The 18823-nt window shown below is 39.5% G+C and overlaps 1 protein-coding gene across 2 annotated transcripts in view; it reads right to left on the reverse strand.

Moving 5' to 3' along the window:
* Positions 1-1240: 1240 nt before the first annotated feature.
* DMXL2 (Dmx like 2) overlaps positions 1241-18823 on the reverse strand; it is a 122471-nt gene continuing 104888 nt past the window's right edge. Inside the window, exons 32-44 of one of the 2 annotated variants that reach the window (XM_083183914.1) lie at positions 17752-17953; positions 16564-16681; positions 15712-15780; positions 15165-15251; positions 14172-14293; positions 13941-14079; positions 13567-13627; positions 13358-13485; positions 11552-11629; positions 5665-5756; positions 3735-3787; positions 3265-3482; positions 1241-3143 (exon numbers count right to left, since the gene is read on the reverse strand). In XM_083183914.1, coding sequence (XP_083040040.1) covers positions 2934-3143; positions 3265-3482; positions 3735-3787; positions 5665-5756; positions 11552-11629; positions 13358-13485; positions 13567-13627; positions 13941-14079; positions 14172-14293; positions 15165-15251; positions 15712-15780; positions 16564-16681; positions 17752-17953 — 1577 coding nt within the window. In that variant the 3' untranslated portion in view covers positions 1241-2933. The remainder of the gene's footprint in view (positions 3144-3264; positions 3483-3734; positions 3788-5664; positions 5757-11551; positions 11630-13357; positions 13486-13566; positions 13628-13940; positions 14080-14171; positions 14294-15164; positions 15252-15711; positions 15781-16563; positions 16682-17751; positions 17954-18823) is intronic. The other variant, XM_083183915.1, reaches the window with a different exon arrangement.

Genomic DNA, 18823 nt, shown 5'->3' on the forward strand with positions numbered 1-18823 from the left:
GGAATGCCTGCTGTAGACTGATTTTATGTAGTCAAGCTAATTGTACAATAGTTTGGTAACAGCATGTCCATATAGGTTTAAAAATTATATTTATAGAACTAAAATACAGTAGAATGTGCAGTGTAAATTAGAATCACTATATCTAAATAAATCTTCAATGAGTATTTTTGTGTGTTTCGTGCTGGATTATAGAATTTGGTTTGACAATTACCTTCTAGTTAAATGCATTGGATACATACAGTATTAGGCATTCAACATGCAGCCCTTAAACTGCTGTGGATCTACACATCCCAGCATGCCATGCCACATCTTTAGGGCATGCTGGACTGTATAGTTCCTCAGTAGGGCCAGATGTTGCACATGTGTCAGATGTTGACATCTGAAACAGATGAATACAGTCTGTGTGCACTCACTGTAACAGTAGTAGTAGTGTGTGTGTCTGTTCTATTGTATTGAAAATGGAAATGGAATGGAGAGGGATGTGTGAACGGTTACTTATGTTATTACTGCATGCACCCCCCCCTCCAATTTTTGCTTCAGGTATGTAACTCATTACTTATATTATTTACAGATAGTATCTTATTAGTTGATGGTTCATGGCCGATGTCGAATACTTTTGCCATCAATGGGGGAGAACCAGATGGTTTCCCTCCATCGATTGAACAGCAAAACGATGTTTTGTATTTTTTGTTAAAGTGCCAGGACACTGAGCATAGCTCCGCCCCAGACACCCGCGAAGCACCGCCCTCGTGTTTTGATTGGCCCACAGGCCCATCAATCAAACAAAATGGATGACCATCGATATGTAAATATATCGATGGTCATCCATTGCATAGTTAAGCACTATGGCCAGTTGCCGAATTGCCATCGATGCCTACCATTGATGGCAATGGCAACGATGGCCATCCCAACTTAAGAGAGGTAGAAACCACTGAATAGCTGCTGGTGGGCGCACATGAGTGTGGGTGTGGTGAATCGCCACAATTGTCTCTACCTCCCTCCGGGATCCATTCTCCCCACATTTCTCTTTTCATTGCTAATACGATTGTATGAACTATTGTAATTTACAGCATTACTCTCTGTTATTCTTCTATCCTACTGTATCTCTCACCTCTTATATCTCAATGCTGCTGCTCTTCTCATCTTCTTTTCTTGTCCTTTTTAATTGTGTACACCGATCCTTCCGCAACATAATCCAGTCTAAATCCCCCATCCCACTTTGAAAGCGCTCAAACATCAATTTCGAGCACTTAACCACTTCCAGTCTTTATTTAATAAAATGGATTTGTTTACAGAACATAATAAAACACAGACAATGTTTTTTTATTTCATGAGATGACAGGGGTTTATTTAACTTATAAAGGTAAAACAATTACTTTCTCCTTCCTATCTACATACTTCATATCTTTAAATTGCCTTCAGAGAAGGCAGTTATAAGAGAAAGGTGCACAAAATGCCATTATAATTTACAGTAAAACACACAACACAAAACATTGCAAATAAAATAATAGGACAAGTTTAAGGATGACCGTTAAATATACAGACAGTAGTCTTGGGTAGCTTATTAACAAGTGGTTGTTTACAACAGAGAAAGTACATCCAAAAAAAGACAACACTGCCTAGTATTATACAAGCCAACAATATTTAACTCTGCATAGTTATACATACGCTGTGTAATAAGTTATCACTTTCAACTATTCACTATCTGGCCACAGGAAGCCTGACATTCATTTTAAATGTGTTGCTGTGAAATCTATCGGGAGCAGTGGTTACAAAACCCAGTTCAATGGCAAATGCGCATCCAGCAGAGTATAGTCATGTGTTTGCACAAAACCGAAATGCATTTAAAAACCAAGCATGAGTGCAGAGAATTATGCCCACGTTTACTACAGCCAACATATAGCTTCCTATGGATGAAAGCAAGATGGGAAAGATGGATTGTCATGTGGACCAGTGGCAATGTGCAAAGTAGAGTGCAGTTAAATTATGTGCAAAGTACAATGTTTAACAACAACAACAAAAAAAACATCAAAAAGTAAAATCAATAAAAAAAAAAATCTATATAAAAAGATACCTGCCAAGGAAAAGAATGTTTGCTCCCACCTTGCAAACAAATAAAATAGAAATAAAGGGGTGGTGGCTATTCTGGCCTGGAGCGAGATAACTTCTTAGTATGTTTCATTACACGTTTTCCTGGCTTTTGTATCGCAAACTGACAGTACACACATATATTACCTTCACTTAGTATGGACATTTGAGGAAAACAGACATGCTTTCTTTAAGTACAATTGTTAAACCTGGAAGCAAATGTCAAATGTGTAAACAGTTTTAAAATGTTAAAAAAGAAAAATAATAACAATAAAAAAACAAAAACAATCAAATCACCTCCCAAGTAACCACAGTAACACCGTGAAATACTTGCTACTTCAGTGTATTGTTTGTGTATATGTACTTGGCCCCAGTAATGCTCCTGCGCTGAATACTGGCATTATGCTTGTGAGCATTTAGAACTTAGACCATATGACAATTGTAAACCTTCAAGACCTCTAAATCCCTTTTGTTTCTTTGTTCGTGAATCTTACATGTCAGTCTGCTATCTGCAAAGGATACTATGCTAAGTGATGTTCTGATTCGTCACAAAATAAAATTGTAGCATCTTAATAGGTCTGAAAGATGCCAAAAGGTAGCAGCGATTTCTGAACGCCTGCCATAACCTTGCTAACAAAACTTCTCATATACTCAATTTTACTTGACTCGATCTATACGGCAGACATGCATGCTCATTTTATTCACCAGCATCCGGCTCCACTATAAGTAACCTTTATACCTGCGTTCTAAGCAGCTTCTAATACCTCAGTAACTACATCATCCTACACATTTAGCAGCAGTGGATCACAACTTGGAAGTGGAGACAGGCCTATTATTAAAAGTGTCTAGAGAATATCGAAGATGCCCGATTGGATCTTCAAGGCGGTAGGCAACATTCTCATTTTCAGAGTACCATCTGCTCCACAGGAGAAAATGCGCTTGCCTTCGCCTACTTCAATCTGCATTACACCGGCACCGATATTCCGAAATATGGACTGCTTGGCGTGCTCATTTTTAAAAGAATGAATTAGACCATGGTCCAGTAAGTTCCATACCTAGATCGAAAAAGAAAATAAAGTAATTCATACTAGTTTGTGTAACATTTGATCATACACTTTCTAAACATCAATAACACTTTAGAATGGTGTACACAGTTCCCTATGCACATTACTATACCTTCATATTACCCTCTGCTGACCCAGTAACAAAATACTCTTCAGTGACATCCAGGGCTAGGGCTTTCACTGCTGAGTCATGGGCCTGGAATGTGTGAAGGGCTTGTCTTTGTCTAATGTCAAAGATACAGATGCAGCCTTTTCTGCCACCAGTAACCAGGAGCTGCTGTTTCGGTGCATACTGAAGAACTGTGGCGCCATTATCGTGGCAAGTAAAAGCTAAAATAGGCAAAGGGAAAATGAGAAATCCTATCAGGTCCATATTAGATAAAAATTCCATATGGATAAAATGTACAAAAAAAAAAATTGAATTCCTATAAGGTTATTCTTCATATGAGAGCTTGATTTAAAAATAATTATACAAATAACCAACAGAGGATGAAAAAAACAGTCTGTGCAATAATTACAGGGGATTTAAGCAATTGTATTTAAGGAACTGTAACAAGAATTCTGACTAAATGTCAAGCTTACCGTGAACTAGGCTGTTATTGGGTGATATCAATGTATCCCACAGGCAGACATTTCTAAAAAAAAAAAAAGAACAGTCCTCATTACTCAATAGATTTTGGCTTACAGACTTGGATGGAAAACATATGAAGCAGTGATATGCAGTCAGGGTAGGCGGAGCCTCACCTGTCATACTGCCATACACTCCAGAGTTTTGAGTAAAAGGATTATAATAATAAAACAAATATATTTATAACTTCTAAATACCATTTGTTTTAATATTAATAATAATTATTATTATTATTATTATTATTATTATTATTATTATTATTATTATAGTCAAAACTCACAAAAATAATGTGTGTGGGAAAATCTGGCCAGGGCTTTTACAAATTACCAAAGATGTAACCTAAATGTGTATTTAATCTATTCATGTTTGACGGTGATATGGGACTGAGGGGATGCCCCAGCTTGTTTTTGATGCACCCGGTACTTAAAGAAATTGTCAAGACTCCCAATATATGAAGGAACATAATTTCAGGATACCCTTTTCTGCTTGAAACTTTTGGCTGGAAAACACTGTAACTTAGCATTTCATATGCAGATATAGGGGGGTATTCAATGTTGCGTCATGTCTGTCGGGCTCTCCCGACAGCCGTGACCACATCCCGTTCTTGGTCCGCTAGACCGAGATTTTGCAGGCAGGATTCAATGCCCTGCGTGTCACGGGTCGAGAAGGGGGCGTGACCGCGAGAAGCCGCCAGGAATCGGCGAGCTGTGGCCGGGATCTCGTTAATTCCCGGCCGTTCTGCCGAGATCCCCTGCTCACTGCTGTCGAGGAAGACAGCATTGAATAGGGCCCCGCAGCCATCTCCCCATCGGGAATGGCTGCAGGAGATTGAATATCCCCCATAGCTGGGGTCACATACAGAATATGCTGAATATCATTTCAATCAACAGAAAATGCTTGCGTGTCCTATTCACATTGCTTTCAAAATAAGATACATTTTAATGGAAAAGTCCCACACAAACACACTCTAAGCTACTGTCGCACCATGACGAGAAGTGTTGTTAAACATGCAAGGAGTCTAGATGTATGTGGACACATCTGTATTTGGTTGAATTACAGTAGTTCTGAAAAGCTGATGTATCAGAAGCACTGCATCCTGCACCACCCTCCCACCAACCTCCTTTTCGCAAAAGACAGAAGGAAATAAAGGAGAATCTAAACAGAAAGGCTTTCGATGTACATTGTTTAGTGTCTTCTGCAAACTGCAGATAAACCAGAACAGTGATAGTGCTTTAAAGTGGCTACGAATTCAGATAAGACTTCCTCCTAAATGTGTGTATAAAAGTTCCTGCTCCTGTATTTACTATTACCATGCTATGCTGAAAATAGGGGTACTTACTGAACTGTTTGAAGGGCGTGTGTGTTAATGTAGCATTAATGTGTATTTAATTTAGTTTTTAATCACAAAGAGAGAAATCATTTTGAAGTTCGACTCTGTTCCATTATTCCCATCCTTGAGTATGTAATGTACACTGGCCCCTACACTATATATGTATTATACAGTTATGACGGCATAAATCTTGCCTTGTTTCATGTTAAATAGCACTTCTAGTTGCACCATAGCATGGCGGGAGAAAATGGTGCAAATTTGCACAAACAACTCTTGCTGATTAAAATTATATGCAGCATGCACAAGCAGGAGCTGCTTGTGTGTCCTATTTGATCCGTTTGGTGAATAAAGCACATTTTAATGGAAAAAGATGAGTGCAACGTCGCCTGGCACTACAAAGTCACACGCACTCACATACCATGCATAATGCAACTTGCATCTCATAGAGGATAGTTGTATGTGGACATATCTGTACATATTTTTCCTATAGCAAATTTTTCTAGCACATTACTGACACTTTATACTAAAATGCTAGTTTACTACAATGCACCTACCGGCTATCATTGGATTGTCCTGATGTAGCAACCAAGCTTGATGAGGTAACAAATGCAAAGTCACTTGTGGTTTTGGTATGACACTGCCAGCTCTAAAAAACAAAAAGTAAGGATATTTCCATTAGGACTGATTTTATTTTGCACAATCATCATGGAATAGTTTGTTATATGCTGACTAATTTCCCTATAAATGTAGATATAGGCCCACATGACATGACATGACAAGGTTCACTGACCTTTTATCCACCTACTTACATTTAGCACAGAAGGACTTTATAAGGTCTTTGCTGTTCCTACATTGTGACCGTAGCTGGAGCTCCATATAATGTTACAGTGCATCACCAGCTCCTGTCACTGAGCAAGAATTGGCAATTTGAGGTCACCCCTTGGTGAATGATAGTCGGTGCGGGCCGCAACCCCTTAGAGATACCACTGGTACAGCAGCACCAATATGCTACACTTTCCAAATGCAAAGCTAGTTATGGTGTAACAGTTTCCATCTTATGTGAGAGATCACCTAAACAGAAGATGCAGCAATGAAAGTAGTATGAAGGCGCATATACTCCCAACTGAACACAGTACTCCTAATATAATATTTCAAAATCTCGGACAGATGATATAAATTAATACATTTTCTGTTCATCCTAAATTATTGTGCACAATGAGTAATAGTGTGTACACACGGTGCGATGGCTTCCGATGTTGCCGATATAGTGAACATCGGAAGCCATATCGCATGCTGATTGTGTGCTTTTTTGGGGCTTGTGAGCCCAATGCGCTGCCGATGCGCACTCACGTGTGAGTGAACATCGGCAGTCAAATAGAGAGAGCAGCCAAGACTATACTGTGCAGATCTGCACTATATAGTCTTAATCAGGGGTGCTCAAACTATTTTGCTCTGGGACCCTGTCAGACAATAAAAATGATTACTGGACCCCAGCAAGTTCCTACTGAATGGCCGCCACATGTGTTGTCGGTGAAGTGAAGTGACCGCTTTTGTGACAAAGAGGAAGTGGGTAATGGAGTGGATGCAAACGGGTGACCGGGGGATGGAAGAGGGAAACAGTGTGTGTTTACTTAATGGAGTTATACCCTGTCCCCCCATCTCAGACACATTAGCCTGATGATCAGCAACACAGAGCCATGACCCCATGCTGAGGTGGTCGGGACCCACTTTGGGGTCAGGACCCACAGTTTGAGAACCGCTGGTCTAAATTGTGTCACTCCATGCATGCCGTGCGATGCGAGTCCCGATGCGATCTGATCGTATCGGGACTCTCATAGCACGGCATCTCGACCATAAAACAGGAGTAATAAATACAACACAACATGAACTAGTGTTCTAGACTACATACTCAAGCACTCCAGAATGATCACTTATATTGGGAAGCACATACATTATGAACATTTTTCTTTTTAGTTTCACTTCACGATTATGAGAATCATCACCTCATTGAAAGCTTTGAATAAGCTAATTTTACGGCTTCATATATATTAGGGAACTGGTTAGAAATTGGGAATCTGGTTGAAGGCGTTTACAAAGTGTTGTTCATAAATGTTTGAAACAACTACAATTTGCGGGCACATTTAAAAGTCATTTTACTAATAAAGCTGGGTATATATGTATATATACACATTACCAATATCGTTGTACCTCCCAGACGAATGATATAAGACATACACACTGAACAATATCATTAGCAATATCGTTCAGTGACATCGCCTGGCCCCCACTAAAAGTGCAGCTATTCATGATATATGCAGATTTGCATGTCCAGATGACAGGGACGGGGGTTGTTAACAACCCATGGGAGTGGTCATTGTTAACAATATAATGAGTACGTGCTAGACGAGACATGGGCAACCTGGGGCTCTCCAGCTGCATTGCCACAGTTTTAGCATTTGCTAATAGCAAAACTTGTGGTGAGGCATGCTGGGACTTGTATTTTCACAACAGCCACAGGTTGCCCATGCTTGCACTAGACGATATGAACAACAATATCGTTAACGATATTGTGAATATTGTTAAAAAATATTGCATAGAGGTTATCTGCTTTAGTTCAAGGGCACCATTAAAAAGGGGGACAGTAATTACCTGCGCTCAGGGGTGGCCTTGGCCCAGGTCTGCTGTTGAGGGTGTTAAATATTTCCCTTTGCAGCAGCTGGTGCCATTGCTTATAATTTTGCTGTTGCAGTGCCATCGCTTATAATTTGTTGCAGTGCCATCGCTTATAATTTCGCTGTTGCAGTGCCATCGCTTTTAATTTTGAGGTAGAGTCTAGACAGGTTTGGTCATACCCCAAAAAGTACCCAAATCCCTGGGCCGCTCTCGGAGGCCCTGGGTTTGTTTACTTGCTTCTAAATTTTAATAAATGTTCAGAGAATATTCCCTTGCAGGTTTATATGGAAAAAAAAGAAAATCACTTTGTAGGCATGTGTAATAGATTATTACTATTCACAATGTGACATTCCATTCACAAATTAATTAAGTTTGTATTTCATAGAGTGACAGTGGTGGTTTGATATAAAAGGTGAATTGAGATAGCGGTTTCCAACAGGGATACATTACAGTCTCTCCCATTTCTAGAGGGTATCCCGATAGTAGGTTAACATGCACAAGGTCAATGTGGCAATGGCCGATACATGAAAAGGTCAACATGAGTTTTTCCGAATGCATGGTGACCAAAGCAAGGCATGTAATGGTATGTTGTACACTCAATGGGGGTCCACGTCCTAAGGTGTCGACATTGACACACAAAAAACACGAAAAAACACGAAAAACATGCTAACCTATTCATGTGTTGACAGTCTACCTAAACACTGTTTTCCCTTTTAACCTTTCTAGAGAGATATGTTTTTCTTCAATGTTATATAAAATATTACAAGTGGTGCACTTTTCACTACACATTTTGTTACCACTTTATTTGCACATACACTGGATTAATAAGTAAATAGAGATGTTCGCTTTATTTTAAGGCTACAAATGGACTATGTGTTTAAAATAAAGAACTACAACTTATTTATATAAAAGGATTCCATAGTAACTAAATATGCATAAACCACCAAATGCAAAATGCAGAACAAATACATATAATTATCATTATTCTGAGAGACTCTGCAACAATAAGAACATTGGCCCTTATTCTGGTTCACTCGCAAAGGCAAATTCCATCTCAAATGGACAAAACCATGTGCACTGCAGGTGGGGCAGATGTAACATGTGCAGAGAGAGTTACATTTGTGTGAGTGATTTAGTTTCTGTGCAGGGATAATCCTGACTGCTTTTTTTTCACACTGCAATATAGATCTCACTGTGAAGTAAAACCCCACCCAAATCTAATTCTCTCTGCACATGTTACATCTAATCCCCCCCGCCGTGCACATTGTTTTGTCCGTTTGAGAAGGAATTTGCCTTTGCGAGTGATCCAGAATAAGGGCCATTGTTTGTATAGGGATACTATTCCTATTTTATTATAGACTGCAAAATAAAATAAAAAACAGCTATGTTGTAAAAATGAATCTGATATTTTGACTGAAACTCATTTTGATACTACCGGTACAGTTCATCACATGGATGGTGCACACTTTGTGCAAGCCACATCCATGCTTCAACTCCTTCCAGAAGCTTCTAGACAAAATTATCTTGTTAAGACTTACCGCTGCAATAAGGGAGCTTTGGGATGTGCAATGCTATATTTACCTCAGAAATGGCTAATTGCTTTGAGTTTTAGTAAAGGAAGTAACTTAATTCTACAGGATACACAAATGGAAACACAAATATAGAAATTGAGCAATTTTAAGGTTTGCTGGAAACCACCGATTATAAATTCACTCGGCGCTCCAATGTGAACATATATTTCAACCAATTATAAAGTAAAGGTTTAATCCGGTTATCATTCCGCCTGCAGCTGTAAATACAAAATTACCTTTGAGGCAGAAATGTTCCTTATTCTGATCAAACGGTAGCAGTTTGTAGATACAAGGCCGTGCAAGTACAGTAAATAGCACTGGCTTCTGGCTGCGGCCAGAGATGAAAGTTTACTTGTTCACAATAAAAAAACACAAAAAGGAAAAACATGTGGCTAGGTACTGTTGTATTATGCCAAGGAAATTATAAAGAAAATGTAAAGGTCAACGCTTTTCCCCAGCAGAATTTTCAATGTGCAAGTAACGCCTTTAGATTAGATAGATGGTCAGATTAGACAGACATGTAGACATATCACTGTGTGCACAGTCTGTTCTGTTTCTTTTGCAGGATACAAAGACAGCGCTCAGTCTCATGTATGCTGCAACCTACAGAATTCATAGCTAATATGCACATACATAAACAAGCGCTGCTATTCATGAACAAGCATTTGTCTTCTATGTACCAATGAAATGCACATTATTTATAAAATAGCAGTTCAGATTGACTTTACACTATCCATGGCCATAATTTTCCCCCACTTCTATCCTTAATTAATGCACTTTTTTGATAGTTGTCAAAGAATAAGGGGGGTTATCCTATTACCCCTGATAAAACACTGAGTGAAAAACTGAAGCTATTTTTCCTAATTTATTTTATTAACTCGGCTATCTAATTAGTTTGCCAGATAAAAAAAATATATATTCTACTGAAAACACACAGTTTCAGTTAAGCCTGCATGTTTTCGGAAGCAGTAGCCCCATTTTAGCTGTAAACTGAGCTGGGTACTTGTTTCCTAGCACGGCGATCATCGCATCGTATACCATAAGCCTTACAATGGTATGCGACGCGATGGCACCCAATGTAATACAATTTAAAATCATATACCATTGTATATGGCATACAATGCGATGGTATACGATTTTAAATTGTATAAGCACCCTAATGGGTGCTTTCAATGTTAAATGGCCCCCCTATAAGATTATTAATTGTATAAGCACCGTAATGGGTGCTTACAATGTTAATAGCACCCCCACTATAAACGCCAACCCGAAGCGTGGTGAGCGCAGCGAGCCCGCGAGTGGCGGCGGTATGCGTCCTCCGACCTTTTCATACCCCCAGCATCCACGTCGGCGTGGAGTTGATTGTACAACATAGTGTGGCGAGCGTAGCGAGCCACCGTGCCCGAAGCGTGGCGAGCGGACGCAGAATACATGCAAAGTAATGCGCATGCACTCGCCACGCTTCGGGCTCGGTGGCTCACTGCGCTCGCCACACTATATAAAATCAACTCCACGCCGACGTGGATAGTGGGGGTATGAAAAGGTCAGAGGACGCGTACTGCCGACCCTCGCGGGCTCGCTGTGCTCGCCACGCTTTGGGTTGGCGTTGATAGTGGGGGTGGCGTGGGGGTGCATTTAACATTGTAAGCACTCATTAGGGTGCTTATACAATAAAAAATCGTATAGGGGGGCCATTTAACATTGAAAAAAACCATTAGGCTGGTTATAGAATTTAAAATCGCATTGCATCGCATGCAGGTGAAATGTCTTATGGCAGAAAATATGCTCAGCACACATATATCATTTTTTTTCTTATTTTGTGTGTTGATATATCGCACAGGTTCTCAAAGTCGGTCCTCAGGACCCCACACAGTGCATGTTTTTTCAGGTCTTCTCAAAGAATCAGGTGAAATAATTAGCTCCACCTGTGGATCTTTTAAAATGTGTTAGTAAGTAATGAATGCACCTGTCAGGTGGGGTCCTGAGGACCAAGTTTGAGAACCACTGATATATCAGATTGCAGTCTATTTTGTGAGGGCACCGGATCAAGCTATGTTTAAGCAAATACAACCCGTTTTCAGCTTCAATATGTAGAAGCACAGAAATCTTGATACTACATAGGGAAAATTAATAAAGTACACTTAAAAATTCTACTTCATCATTTTATTAAGTATAAAGCAACTCTTTTTCAACTACTTACCAGGTAAGGTTTGGGATTGGAGACTGCCTGGTTTACTTGCCAAATGCTTAAATACCCTTCTCCATCAGCCACGCCACACTGTAAGTTATAAAGACAGAAAATTTACAGTCCTGAAATTACAGCACACAGTGCTCATCATTGACACAATAAAATAAAGACATTTTTTCATTGCCAAAAATCATGGGTTGATAAGTGTTTACGTGCAAAAACCTGGGATTTTTTTTATCTCTGCAGAAAATTTATATTAGCGTATTTAAGGCCAATAGACCACCATTCCTGCCAATGAATAGGTTCCAGTCAACTGAGCTGCAGGAAGAGTGGACTGTCTATATTTAGTTAGGTCACCATAACGGAGTTGAAATTAAACAATGGAGATGCATACAGTATATTTCAGCTTTGATTCAAGGGGGTTAAACAAAATATCCAATAAAGTGTTTAGGCATTTCTTACTATTTTTATACCCAGTCCTGTATCAGGACTCAAATGTAATTGGACCAATTAACATGATCATAAATGAAATGTTAATTTTTTAATACTTTGTTGAGAAACCTTTTTCAGTTATGAAAGCAAACAACTACTACAGTATATACATACAGTGCATGTGTGGGGTATATATGTACATACAGTAGTGGTTGTGTGTGCACCCTGACCCAACTTTAATTTTCTCCACTCCCTCTTTTTGCTGCCCCAACCCTGCTCTGACAACTGTACATGCCTGTCACTCTCCTCCCCCTATTTCTTGGCCAATTGATATACCAAGAACCTCTGTTATTGATTGATTGATTGATTGATTAATAATATGGAGTGTGCATCTGCACCACATGTTTTTCTTTGCAGAACTACAAGTCCCAGCATGATAGCACCTCATGTATATTGGGTGTGCATTCTAAGATTCCCCCCCCCCCCCCCCATACTCTCCTCCCCCAGCCAGCTTGCAGAATAGTGACATAATTTCTCTGAATCTACCAAATATCTGATCTTAGCGCACAGTGGCTGCATACTGTACTTGTCCAGTTTGTGTATCCCTTAACCGTACATCCCTTATCCGAAATATTCTGAAAACTGTAGGTTTTCAGAATATTTCAGAATTTTCTTTTTGTTTTTTTCCCCCACACTGTTTTGTTTTATACTTACCTCGTCCCCCGGTGTCCACGGTGGGCTTCGTAATCCTCTCCAGCGGCATCTCCGGTCTCAGGGGTGCATTGCGAAAGTGTGCGGGTGACGTCACCATTGCGTCCGCGCACTCGCGCAATGCACCCCTGGGACGGGAGATGCCACTGGAGAGGATTCCGAAGGCCGCCATGGACGCGGGGGAACATCAGGGCACTGACAGGGGACCAGGTAAGTATGAAAAAAAAATATTCCAAAATGGGTAAAAATCCCTTATCCAAAACGCTTGTTATCCCGAGCATTTCGGATAAGGGATATTCAGCCTGTATTATACTTCTAGTGGCCTGAATGAAACCAATCTGTATTTGTGGAGTCTGAATCAGCTTTGTTAGCAAAGCAAAAAAGCATGAAAATGGCCAAAACCATGTTGCGCTGCAGATTTAGATCTGGGTGGGGTGAGTTTAAACTGAAATCTAAATTGCAGTGCAAAAATAAAGCTACAGTACCTAACATCTGTGAGCCACATACAAAAGCAGCCAGTATTTACCCTTAGAGAAACAATATACAAGTCCCTTGCATAGCAACATGGTATGTTCCAGACACAAAATCATTTGCTTTATTGCTTTTCTGAATCTGTCCCAACATATACTGTATAATTATCCACACAGGAGAATAATGTACGAAAAGTAAAGAAACCTTGTTGCCTTGGGAATTAAAGTACAATCTTGTAACCCGGGCATTTCCTGCCTGACGAAAGCAGATAAGCTGCTGGGGACGACTCCACTCAAACATGCGGACACTGCCATCCTGAGCGCCGGTAAGATCTAGAGTAAACACAGTGAAACTGATATTGCTGCATTCAGAGCTCATTTATTTGAAAGCATATTTCTTTAGCTTTTACTTACAATATTGGTGGACTGGGTGGGATGCCATTCTCTTAACGTTATGTAGATTCCGTTTTATTATCTTTTGGAAAAATGTCAAAAAAAAAATAATTATATTTTGACCAATCATTAACTCGAGACATGTTTCATGCATATAGTGCAGTAGCAAAGTTGTACAAAGTTTGGATTTGCACTAGGACTAGCTTAATTACTTAATACAGCTTAAAAAGAATGTATTTCATAAATTCACTCATTGACGCATAAAACTAGAAAAGCAATTTCCCCATCAAGTTAAGTGTATTATATTATTGCAGGTGTAGAAGAACATGAAAGCTTATGGATGCACCAATGTCACACAATTAAAATACAAGATAAAGATAGTAAGATATGCATACAATGCCAGCGCCAGTGCTGGTTTGCCCACTCCCCAACCACGGCATGGAAGACGAGGACTGCATCTGTCCCAAGTTGAAGGAAGCCACATTTGGCTGATGAATAGCTGTGGTGGAGCCTTTAAAATCAAGTTCATCCGAACTAGGAAAAAGCAAAGATGAGCACTTATAGATCACTTCTTGATTAAGGTGTAACATAGGGTATTAGAAATGGAGATGCAGAGACAGACTTACCCCTTAGACTCTCGGTCATACTCTTCCCCAATCCATATATACGGTTGAGCAGCCAACAGACAGGATACATCAAGTTCTTGCACATCATGTGTCGAGGCCAAGACAATTTCATTACCAGTTGCCTAGATAGAATTAGCAAACTATCATCAATTTCTTAAGTAAAATAATATACTCATTACAAAATAAGTTACTTTTTTTTCTTTAAGTGGATTTATCTATTTATTTACCCCTAACTTGCTCACTTCATGAAAAGGATGAGTACAAGGCTAGGAATGACTATTAGCTCCTAAATGGATGGCTAAGTACACATCATAATGATATGTTCCCAGCTGATATACCTGCAATCACATCATGCTGCCCAATCGTACTGCAGTGGGACAACGGCATAATCTAACATGCCATGCTGGATTTAACAATTTTTAATAATGTCTTCTGATTGATCTGCAACACAGCCAACCAGAATTTATCAATGGAGAGCAATCAGCCTGGAAAAAAATAAAATCATCCCGATGTTGTTCAGCTGTGTACATGTCCTAAATCTCTATTACAGCTGAAGCCGGCAGAAAGTTCTAGCCCTGCTAAAGCTGCCTCACTCCAACAGTTCTCGCAGAGCTGGTCAGCAAAGTGAGAGGAACTTGTTGACGTGAACAAACGGCAGCACTTCCAAAGAAAAGGAAATCCAAAGCTACAATATACTATATATGTAAAAAAATGATCCACATTATAAGAATAGCTGCTCTAAAATATACAGTATGGAAGTACATGTTAACCAGATGAGTTAGAGCATCGAAGGGTATGATTACCAAGTTGGAGTTTAATATCAGTGACGGTTTAAATGTTGGGCTACAACCACAATTTAAAAAATGTAACCCTAGCCTCATAAAATGATTCTGTAAAGCAATTCAATGATTCATAAAATGAAGGATACAGCAGAGCAGGTTAAACGTAAAATAAAGACTATAGTTGTACATTTAAACATTTTAGTTGAATTACCTTGTTAATAGCAAAAGCCATTATTATATCAGACTCTTTGTGAATTATTTTTGCTTTTCCACCTGGATAACCAAGATCAGCTTCCACCTGCAACAGAATTCTGTGCATTACAACAGCAACTTTTGCAAAAATGTGATTTTCTCTTTAAAGCACATTTAGAAGCAGTTTAAACACATGCAATCAAAGTTCACTTGTTCCAGCACTTTACTTTTATGTCCATATTATGTATTCAGACAGGTAGAGCAGAAATAGCAATGTTCCCCAAACCAGGCGCCAGAGAAAATATCCAACATTAGTGTCACACATAGAATGTTAATAAGAGATCCACAGAAACCCAATGTCAGCCAGGCACTATGGAATCTTGCTGAAGGTATGCATATTTAAATAACGCATTGCGTACTATAAGCAATGTAATATAAACATATAGCTAGCAGAGAAGAAAGCCAAGGAGAAGGCAGTGAAGACTATTAGAACATAAAATGCTGGTAACCAGTGAATATGGAGGTGTGAGTGCTAGAGAAGGAGGAGCCTTTGTTAGCCATACTACCTGGTTTTTCTGAAGATCCGCTAGGGATAGGGAGTCTACTCTGACACGCTCCGCACTGTCTTCTACAGACTACATGACACCACACAATCACAAACACGGAAACACATGCACAAAAAAACACATACAAGAAAAAATAAATATGAGACATTCCAGATCACTATTAAGAAATTCATTTTAAAAACAACTAATACTTTTGCAATGCTTTGCCATGCACAATGAACATATAACTAAAATAAAACAAAAAACAAACAAAAAAATAATTAAAAAAATTATATGAAAAAGCAGAAACACAAGGCTGAAAAGGTGAACCAACAAAGAGTAACAATAGAGTGGAAGGATCATACTTACAGTACATAGACCCATTTCTCTATGTTCCACTAAAAGTATTCACATTCTCATAATTATCCTCAAACACTTCTTAAGGCCTCCATACACTACTATGAGTGTGGCAATGTCCCAACCCCCTAATGGGTGGGTTGGGGAATCGAAAATATTAAACAAGTTTAAAAAAAAACTAGATTGTTTAGGGGGATTGGCAAAGCAGGGCTTTTTAACAAGTTTAATTTCCCCAAAGGATCAATGCTCATCGATGACCGCCGATTGGCAGATCCCATCTGAATGGGGAATCTGCTGCCTGATGTATGGGGAAAGTAAGAAATGATTCATAATGTTGTTACACTGAAAAATAAACCAATATAGCGGTTTGAGCCTAACATCACACAAACACTTAAGCTACTACATTTGCTAACAAAATTAAGGTGGAAAGCAAAACGATAAAACAGACAAAAGCATTATTACCCAAAAATGTGGAATATGGATTGATGCAAAACATGTCTATTCCTCTAAATTTACCTCACTTTGTTTCCTTTTCTTTGTAAAGATGTATCGTATGAAGGTTTCCTGGAGGAGTTCTTGCTTGACTAGGAAATGCCATATCCGTTTGGTAGGCAGCGCAGTGTAATCCTTGGATCTATATAAAAATAGTACTGTATTGTCATATCGTGAGGAAAATACCACTTTCATTAAATGATGGCAGGTGAAAAAACGGCAATGATTCATCAACCAGTATTCCATAATGCCTGTTTTTGCGTCAGTTTTTGCCCATGTGGTTTCCTTTGAGTTGAATTGGTACGGGGCAAGAACGGGCGCAAAAACGGGCGTGAATTTGCGGCAAATTCGCCAATCCACGTGTTTTTTGCTGGTACTGGTGAAAAATCCTGCACAGATAGACTACCCCCCTGTGGCTGAAAAACAATAATTATTTTTGAATAACGGCCAAACTTTTATATACACATGTGAAAATACTTTTGCAGAATTTCAAAGTTTCAGCATGGTTTTAAACTGATTTACATGGTAATTTGCAAGTTACCTGATATATACACATGTAAAGAAGTGAAAAATCCATTCATTTCAATGGACCCACAGAAATATAATGCAGTGAATGGCAAAATCTATTATTTTCTGAAAATACTTTTGGAGAAGTGAAAAATATCAGCATGAACAGGTCCATAACAGAATCACATAACATTTTCACTGATACCATTGTTTTCAATAATGCTGAATGCCAGTGCTTGCTCAGCTAGTGACAAGTGGTGATCTTGTCAACACTGCTGTTGATTTTTCTGTGGAAAAGTTGTTGCCTATTTTTTGGTTCTACGTCATGGGCCACATTAAAAACAAGAAGATCAGTGAGTTAAAATATGTTATTATACTTTGGTGCCTTTCTTTGTATAATGCAACATTTTAAGTCATTCCCGAGATTAAGGATAATGTGGGTCCCTTAGGAACACAAAGGGCAACAGATTAGCTATCAATTGTCAGCGAGTATTGAAAAAGCAGACCTCCACAGCGATAACAAATGCATGAATTTAGGGTGAAATTTTTTATTTAGAATCTTATATTTGTTATACTGATCAAAAACATAACCCAAATCTACATTTTTTCTTCTTTGTAATGTCACTTAAATAAAATGCCGTAAAAATTTATAATAATGTTTTCTGACCTTTAATATACAAAATACAGGCGGACACAATTTCTTACTTGAATGGTGTATTTTCAGGGTCCAACATTGCTTTATGACGTAGAATAGCAGGTCCCGCACCAGCGGCAAGTTCACTGGGATATGTGTTAATGTAATTGGGTGGTGGGCCTTCAAATTGGCCTAATCTTTCATGAAGAATTTGCTCCCAATTTTCTAGGTTTTTGACAACCGCGATGCCAAGTGGAGATGTTACAGGTAGGTCTAAGAAAAGCACAATCATCTTTAAATAGATTACCTATCAAACAAACATTGTTCTGTATTAAATATATCTGTGCATAATCAATTAGAGATGCAGTAAATTTACCGACTGTCAAAATTCTGATGGTCAAAATACCGACAACCATTGGAAGACTTGTCAAAATACCGAAACGTTTAAAATGCCGACATGGTCACAATGGCCCTTATTCTGATCGGTGCGGATATATCCGCGTGCGTTCGGCCCGCCGATATTTTGTGTCTGCGCATGTGCAGAGGCGTCTCTGCGCATGTGCGAGCGGGGCGTACGGCCAAATCCCGCATGAAATGTGAACACTCCGAACAGGGGGTGGAGAGGGGCGTGAAGGGCTATTTGGGCTCATTACCATATGCATACGCCCCGCGTTTCATGGGAGTTCCCATGAAAACGCTGGGCGTACATATGGTAATGCGGCCGTGACGCACGTGTAGGGGGCAGACATATGACATCGCCGGATGTCAGCTGCCCGCCCAGATCCCTGCTTTTGCACGGAAAAATGTCCGTGTGGTCTGAGGTTGCGGGTGCTGGTGGAGCATTCGGTCCTGCATTCGATGGTCTGCGACCATCGAATGATGGGGGAGGTTCCCTTAGATGGAGGAGGCGTATTCCGTGAAAAATACACGTGCGGTCCGTTCGGCCAGCTTCTTACCGCATATGGACGGAGTTGGCGATCCGTATGGAAGGCGGGGTTTCGCACGCACGGTCCTGGCCGCATAATCGGCTCCGGCCGCACCGATCAGAATAAGGGCCAATGAGACATTTAAAATGTCAACATGTCAAATAATCAAAAGGAGATTTTTTTGTGATTTTTTTTTTTAAACCGACTTATTCTTACT

Source organism: Crinia signifera, chromosome 4 (assembly GCF_055691185.1).
Source record: "Crinia signifera chromosome 4, ASM5569118v1, whole genome shotgun sequence".
NCBI lineage: Eukaryota > Metazoa > Chordata > Amphibia > Anura > Myobatrachidae > Crinia > Crinia signifera.